At 63.6% G+C, this 7,970-nt stretch overlaps 2 protein-coding genes across 2 annotated transcripts in view; both read right to left on the reverse strand.

Annotated features, from left to right (window-relative positions):
- The window catches only part of TMEM214 (transmembrane protein 214), a 28,062-nt gene extending 27,478 nt beyond the window's left edge, over nucleotides 1-584 (reverse strand). Inside the window, exon 1 of the mRNA XM_026090061.1 lies at nucleotides 531-584. Coding sequence (XP_025945846.1) covers nucleotides 531-584 — 54 coding nt within the window. The remainder of the gene's footprint in view (nucleotides 1-530) is intronic.
- Nucleotides 585-2,274: 1,690 nt separating this feature from the next.
- On the reverse strand, nucleotides 2,275-7,819 carry EIF2B4 (eukaryotic translation initiation factor 2B subunit delta). Its single transcript, XM_026090036.1, has 11 exons — nucleotides 7,654-7,819; nucleotides 6,952-7,161; nucleotides 6,670-6,752; nucleotides 6,343-6,434; nucleotides 5,823-5,937; nucleotides 5,401-5,477; nucleotides 5,082-5,184; nucleotides 3,807-3,934; nucleotides 3,031-3,211; nucleotides 2,751-2,931; nucleotides 2,275-2,519 (listed from the first exon to the last, which is right to left on the reverse strand). Exons 1-11 carry the CDS (start codon nucleotides 7,817-7,819, stop codon nucleotides 2,320-2,322), a joined length of 1,536 nt encoding a protein of 511 aa, XP_025945821.1. The 3' UTR covers nucleotides 2,275-2,319.
- Nucleotides 7,820-7,970: the final 151 nt, after the last annotated feature.

Genomic DNA, 7,970 nt, shown 5'->3' on the forward strand with positions numbered 1-7,970 from the left:
GCCGCCACCGCGCCACCCCGACGCGCGCCACCCCGCGTGCCCGCTGCGCCGCGCCTGCACCCGCGCGTGTCTCCCGGCGGCCCCCGCGCGCCCTCATCTGCATAGACACGCCCCCACCGACACGGCCCCGCCCCACCCGCCGTGCCGCGCCTGCACCCGTGCGTGTCTCCCGGCGTCCCGCGCGCCCTCATCTGCATATACACGCCCCATCCGCCTCCGCCCCGCCCCCTCGCGGCTCCCCGGGCGGTCCCCGGCCGCGCCTGGGGCGGGGGAAGGGACGTCGCCGCGCAGCGCACAGCAAAATAGTCAGAAATGGCGTTTCACAAGCAGACGGGCGCCGCGCTGCGCCAGGGATTGTTTTGGATGGTCACGAATTAAGGGGGCACCATAAAGAGCAGGTGTGACACGACCATAAGCAACAAGCTGTTATCACTTGCTCTTAGATTAATCTCTCAGCCTAACTCGCTATAGCCAGGCACTAAGTTTTATTCTAGGCGCGCTTTGGGGTCGCAGCTCAGTTGCTGTCTTACGATATCTGACCCCTTGGTGCCCCATCGGTCAGGGAGGCGCCACCATGGGGGCATCCGCTTCGCAGTGGGGGTCCTGGGGTCGGTCCAGGTGTCAGGGAGGGTCCACGTTGGGTAGGGCGGCCATAATCTTTTATAGCTCCCCCCGTTGTTACCCCCCCCAAAACAGCAGTTTAGACCAACCACAAGTCGAATTGCCTTTTTATCCAGCCAGGCTCCATCATTTCCTCACAATTTTTGTTTCTATTTCCTGTCACTCCATTCTCTCCCGCTTCCACCAGGGTTGGGGGTTTCTGCAGTGTCACTTCACTCCTTATCCCTGTGTTCCTGTGTGGCTCTGCAGCACGCCGCCTTGGGCCGTGGACACCCTGCGTGGCTGCCGGCTGGTGGGAGGCACCAGCGCATCCTGCGGCACCCGGGAAGCGCTGTCCTTGGGGCCCCCCCCGCCTGCAGGCCCGTGACGAGGGCACAGCCACGCACTCACCAGCCTGTTTGCAGGTGACCGGCCCCTTTCTGCCCTTTTCCCACGCTTGGGCCTCCCCAACGCCCCCCAATCCCCCCGTTCTGGCCTCGGTCCTTCCCCTCAGCATCCCCAGGGACATCTCGCTGGTCCCCACGGCCCTTCCCGGCATCCTGTCACACGTCCCCCCTGCAGGCAGTGGCCCGTGGCCAGCATGGTGAGGGGGGCAGCCTCTCCCTTGGCCCCAAGGTGGCCTCGCACCCGGCACAGGGGTGACCGTCCTCCTGMGGCGCCTGGGGGCTCCTCTCCCCCATCCGCGGCTTGGGGCTCGGCCGCGCACCCCCACAGACACCCCATCACACCTCCTTCCCCTGCACCCCACAGGTGCTTCCCCACATCCCCAACACTCCTGCGACTGCCTGTAGTCTCAGGGCACCTGGGCCTGTCTATGCCTCCTCATCCAGCCACCCAGCACCAGCAGCTGCAAACTTGGCATTAGGTGAGGGAGAGGGAGCCCTCCTGCCTCCCTGTGTGGCCCTGTGCAGCTCCTCCCGAGCCTTGCTCCTGCCCGACCTTCCTCACCCGGCTCCTGACCAGCAACAGGGACACAGGGCTTTCCCGGAGCAGCCCATGGCTCTGCTTGCAGCAGCGCTGACAGGGACATGGGCGTATAAAACTACTCCTGTTTGGACACAGAGGCCAAGCTTGGGCACCGTGCTCTCTGCCCCCACCCAGGAGCTGGGAACAGGCAGGGCAGCGGTGGCTCCGGGTTTCGGCACCACCAGGGAAGCACGGACAGCGCACAGCAATTCCTGCCCAATTGCTGGCAGTGCCAGATGCCAGTGTTGGTGCATTGGAAAGGGATGAGGAATGCCTGCAGAACATGGGAGGATCACCTACCCCCCTGCCAGACCCTGTGGCCTCTGCCCAGCCCAGACCCTGCACCTCCTGCTGGAGCAGCTGTGCTGGGAAGCAGCCCTGGCACGCAGCCCCGGGGTGCTGTGGGCGAGGCAGAGGTGGCAGGCTCTCCTGCACAAGCCCAGCCTGATGGGATGCCAGAATCGCAGGCAGAGGAGGCAGATGCGAGTGGAAGGGGCCTGGGTGTCACCTCCTCCCCCAGGCCCTGGAGAAGGGGCCCAGCGACAAGGAAGGCCCTTCCCCACAGCAGCCTGAAGCTGCGCAGAGCTGGGCAGGAGGAGCAGGCATGCCCTGGAGAAGTTTGGAGCTGAGACTGGGGTGACACACAGCCCCATGGCCTCTGCCACACCACAGAAGGCAGACGAGGTGTATCGTGGGGACTGGGTTTATTCAGGGTCCGTGCAGTGGCCCCTGCTACTGATCCACATTCTTGACACGCAGGACGACAGGCACCGAGGTGCAGGGGATCATACCCAAGTCCGTGATGACCATATCCACCAGATCGGGTGGTGTCACGTCGTAGACTAGGTTGAGGAGGCGCAAGGACTTGTTCTCTGCCCAGCCACTGAGCTGGGCCTGCCCCTTCCGGAGCACAATCAGGTCATCAGGGTCATCTACAGAGAGAAAGAGAGATGCAGCCAGCAGAACCAGGGAAAGGACGAGCACATCTCCACCCTCCCTCAGGAGGCATGCAGCACTGCCGCCCACCAGCCCCAGTGGCCACCCTGCCGCGAGTGGCAACCCACTCCCCTGGGAAAGGGGACAGCGGGGCAGCTCATCCTGTACTGGCCAGCAGCAGGCAGAGGGAGTAGCGCCAGGAGGGAGGGAGAGGACCGAAGCCGTACCCAGCTCGTTGGAGACAAAAGAGTCCGTCTGCACCCGCTCGCAGAACTTGTAGGTCTCGCAGCACACCAGGACGGGCACGTTGTAAGCCTTGGAGACCAGTGCTATCTGGGATGTCCCCACCCGGGACATAACAGAGCCGTTGGCCAGGAGCGCGTGGGCACCCAGCAGCACTTTGGTCACCTGTCAGAGATGCAAAAGGACCCGTTAGCGCCTTTTACCATCCTGCAGCCTTCTCCGTGCCTGCCACCACCCTTTGTACAGCCCCAGCCTGCTCCTCACCTCAGGCAGCACGTAAGAGATGGCGTTGATCATCACGTAGGTGCAGTGAATGCCCTTACGCACCAGCCGGCGCAGTGTGTCCCGGCCTTCCAGCCGCGGCCGGCTGTCCACCACGATCACGCGGAAGGCACGGCCCTTCTCCACATGGGCGTCACACAGTGTGCGGTTCACCAGGGAAGAGCTGACAGACACGAGTGAGGAGGCTGCTCTGGCCAGCCAGGCCGAGCACTTACCCACCCACGCAGCCGCCCAGCTGGCCCCGTGCTGGCGCTTCTGCGGAGAGCATCACCAGAAACCAGTCGGGTGGGAGAGGAGGCTTTCCTGGCGTGGGCTCCAGTGGGGACTCAGCCGGTGCTGGCCAGCTGGGGGTTTGCTGAGCGTCAGTGTGGGGCCTCAGCCAGGGGACAGCCTGGTGAACCAGGGGCTGGGGGCAGCAAGTGCCCAGCTGGGCTGGCTGCCAGCAGCTGCAGCAGAGCGGTACTGCCAGGCCCAGCTGTCACCACAGCTCCCCGGGCTCATCCAACCCAAACAGAGCGATTCCAGATGTGTCTCTGTCACCCCAGGCCGGAGCCAGGCTCCCGCAGAGACCCTGTGAGGCTGGGGCTGTCGAGAGATGAGCCTGGTCAGAGCTGAAGTTAACCGCCCTCCTGTGACAAGCGCTACCCTGTCCCAGAGCCCTCCCGAGACCCATGTCTCGAGCCCCCTCTCCCTCCTTCACGGGGAACACCCCTGTGATGAGCTGCGTTTCAGCCTGGCTGCCCTGGCTCTCCTCTTACCAGCCGTACACCAGGATCACATCATTGTTATTTATCTTCTCAAAGGCAGATTTAGAAATGGCTTCAGCTGCCAGAAGGATCTTCTCCCGCAAATATTTGTCAATCGTGTCCTGCAGCTTTTCCTTGGCCTAGGGAGACAGTGTCATCACATGCAGCACAGCTGTGCCATGCTCCATGCGCTCTGTGCCCCTTGCAGCCTGCGTGGACTGCGGGCTCAGCATTGCTACAGGCGGTGGGCTCTGTCCTGCTCCCAACCAGCCTGTTTGCTGCGGGCACCTTCTCTGTGACGGGACTCTACAGGGCCTGTGAAGCTGCTCCTGCACCCGCACATGTCCGCACACACCCACACAGCAGCCTCTGGGGACGTGCTGCGTGTGGGCTGCTCCGGCTGCCAGCAGGCCCTCCCCAGCCATGGCCATCAGCTCCCTGGATCTCCAGGACAGTCGCTCTGGTTGTCCCGTGCAGACATCACTGCTCAGACCTTTGCAGACCATCTCCTCTCGCCCATTAGCTGCACTGCCCTGAGGGGCCTCACAGCCAGGTCCGGACGGATAATAACACCCTGCCCTCGCTCTACAGCCCCCGGGCTCCCATGGAGCTTTCTGCATAGGACACAGCTGAGCACTGACAAACATGTCTTTCCCCATCTACGGCTTTGCTGACACTGTCAAACCAGGTGCACAGGGGGTCCTGGGGGAAAAGGGCACCTCCACCTCGTGGTGTCGGGTGCTCTGCCTGCCCTGCTGCTGGGGACGGCGCTGGCTGGAGCCACCTGCACGTCCTGCAGCTGTTTGAGAGTCATTTCTCAATGAGGTGCAACGCTGGCTGCTGGCCAGCTCTGCGAGGCAGTGCTGTATTTACTAGGAGCATGTGCTCCTCCTGCGGCCTTTCCTGTATCACACCCTGGCTCTTGGCAAGCTCCCATCCCACTAGCACCAAGGCACCAGCTGTCTAGCGTTGCTGCAGCGCACCCCGATCCCCCGACCCTGCTGGGCTGCACCTGCTCGCAGAGGGAGCAGGTCTGGCCGCGTCCCCAGGGCCACAGCGGGTGGCAGGGCAGTCTTCAGCTTCCCTGCAGCGCTGCTGCCGCCTGCATCCCTCCCCTCTGCCTGCCCCACCTGCGCCGGGGCCGTCCCTCCACCCTGGAGCCTGCAGCCCTGCTGCCTCCAGGGCCCTTTCCCCCTCGTCACATGCCTGTGGCTGCCCGCCTGCAGGCTCCCCGCTGCCCACAGCGGCCAGAGGGCTGGAGCGTGCTGCACGCAGGAGGCCACTCACCTCCTCCTCTCGCAGGGTGTCAGGGAGGCAGGAAATCTCCTTCTTGAGGAACTTAATGGCATTGCCCATGCTGGCAGAGAGGGGTCGGCACTGGTTCAGGAAGCTGCGGAGAGGAAACAGGCTCAGCTGCAGAGCAGCCTGCGGGGCAAGGAAGGGCAGAGGGAAGATGCAGCCGGGCTGGGGATGGTGGGCAGGGAGGCAGAACCCAGAGCCCCCGGGAAAGCCCAGCTGCGTTTGGGTGAACAACAGCCTTGGGAAGAGACTGATGGGCTGCACTCAGTGGAGCTCCAGCCCCTGCTCCGGCACAGGGAGCCCTCACCTGATGTGCGGCTTCAGCTTGGCCACCAGGTCCCGTGAGAGCTCATCACTGGGGGGAGTCGAGTAATCCCGGATCAGCTGGGACAAGAAGAAAGAGCGCATGAGTGTGGGGCGCCTGCTCCCTCTGGCCAGGCGCTGCCACATCTGCCTGCTCCCGAGGGGCCGCAGACCGGGCACAAGGACAAGCTGTGCAGGGTGACGTCCTTGTGCAGGGGAGCGGAGAGGGGCACTGGGATGTGTGAGCTGCAGCAGCACCAGGGCAGGGTAAGGCGGGGAAGGGTGTCTCCAACCATGGCCCCAGAACAGGAAGGAGAGGGTGAAGATGACAGTACGGCCATAGCTCCAGGACTCAGGGAACAGGGAGAGGTGCCTGCACCTGGTGCAATGCCCTTGCTGCCTGGTGGGCATAGGTAACTTGCATACCTGTTTGAAGACTTCCAGCAGGGCAATGCAACGGGCATTGGAGCCGTTGATGATCCCCTGGGAGTACTGAAGGCCAAGACGCACCACAGCTGGATGGATTACAGTGGAGGGGATGCTGCGGGGACAAACACGAGGGAGCTGTCAGCACTGTCACTCCACAGCCCAGTGGAAATTAACCTATTGCCAGGCCCCTACTCAGACTACCCGAGGGATGCCCCAAGAACAGAGCTGTCTGTCAGGCTCCTACTTGCTCTGCAACCCAAGGAGTCAAGCTAACCCCAGAGCTCCTTCTCCTACGGCCCTGCGCTCCCTGAGGGCAGCTCTCCTCATCCCACAGACAGGACAAGCCGTTGCCCCCACCTCCACTCCCCAAAGCATCTGACAGGTGCCCCCTCTACATATCAAGCCTATCCCACACACACAGATCAGGGCACCCTTTCACTTTAGACCATCCTGCAAACAGGCCAGTCAAAGCAGAGCCAAGCAATTGCCAGGAGCCTGGGCTGGGGAGGCCACATACCTCATCTGCTGAGTCAGTGGCTTTTTCCGGCTGTACTGGTGCAAGTGGGAGAACAGGTTGACCTTGGTGCCATAGTCCTGCCTCAGAGGTACCTGCAGCCAAACAGTGGCAATGATGACTTGTCCAGCGTCCCCATACCGCCCCGCTCACTCCAGCACCACTCATCGCCCCCAGAGCTTACTCGTGGTGCACCAGAAGTCCCCTCTGCCCAGCAGGGAGCAAGCCCTGCTCCCTGCCATGCACGCAGTCTGACACACACCCTGTGCACCCACAGCACGACTGTCTAGTAGCATACAGCTTCTCCCCCACGCCCAGCCCTCCTCCTACCTGCTGACGCTCCAGCTTCTTGGCCAACTTCTTCTGGGCAGCGGGGTCGTCCACCTGCACATGCTCCGGCAGCCGCTTCACCACTGTGAGGAGAGCAGAGAGGGCAGCGTGAGGCAGTGCCACCCTGGTGCAGCCCCCATGGGCTGTCCCTCATGCAGGAGCACCCTGGGCACCAGGGAAATGCCACAAGGACTGGGTGGGTACTGCCCTGTGCCCTGCAAAGCCCCCGCCCCAGCCCCCTCCCTCCCTGCTTGCCCACCCCTGTGGTGTCATGGTCTTTACCGGATTGAGGCTCAGTGGGGGTCAGCCTGGGCTTGGCTGGCGTGGCTGCCTGGCTCTGCTCCGCTTTCTTGGCCTGCTTCTGGGCTCGCTCAGCCTCCTGCTTGGCCCGGCGCTCCGCTCGCAGCTCAGCTTTGCTCTTGCCCCCTGCGGGCTTCTCGGTGCCACCGGGGCCATCAGCCAAGGCTGGGAGGGACGTTGGGTGAACAGCTACTGTAGAAGGAGTGGAGAAGTCTGTGCCCAGCCTTTGTCACCAGGAGACGCAGCCCAGCATGTGGGGAAGCCCATGGCAAGGAGATCCACCTCTGTGCAAGGGTCTGCCCTCAGGAGGGCAGGTGTGACCAAACCTCACATTCTCCAGCACCACCAAGCCCTACTGCAGCAGATGTGGAGACCCCCAGGCCAGCCCTGCTTTCAGGTGGGGAAGGGACTAGCCTTGCTCCATCTTGGTCCCTGCAGAAATGCAAGGCCCTTCTGCCGAGAGCTGGTGGGGACGAGGACTCAGGCGCATGGAGGAATGGGCCACCCTGGAGGTCCCACTGTGGCACCCCCTAACTGGGGGATGTTCCTGGCTCAGGGGCTCTTGGGGGACCCCACCACAGGGCTGTCCCAGTTTGAGGGGCAATCCCAGCCCAGGAGGCCACCCAGAGGCCTCAACTCAGGGCCATCCTGGCTCGGGGGCTGCCTGGGGCAGGGAGGTCTCACCCTGGGGCTGCCCTGGTTCAGAGGGCGTCCCTGGCTCAGGGGGCTCTGCTCCCGGACCCTTCTCGCTCTTCTTCTTCTTTTTCTGCTGTTTCTTCTCCTTCCGCAGCTGCAGCTTCTCCTCCCGAGACAGCTCCGGGACCTGCGGGCACAGGCAGTGAGGCAGCATCTAGCCCCTGCATGGGAGCCCCCGCCCAGCCCCTCAGCCCCACACCGCGGCCCCCAGCCCTGACACAGCCCCTCCAGCCCCACACACAGGATCCCTGGCCTGGCCCCAGCCCCTCAGCCCCACACCGCGGCCCCCAGCCCTGACACAGCCC

Source organism: Apteryx rowi, unplaced genomic scaffold (assembly GCF_003343035.1).
Source record: "Apteryx rowi isolate R43461 unplaced genomic scaffold, aptRow1 scaffold_847, whole genome shotgun sequence".
Classification (NCBI taxonomy): Eukaryota; Metazoa; Chordata; class Aves; order Apterygiformes; family Apterygidae; genus Apteryx; species Apteryx rowi.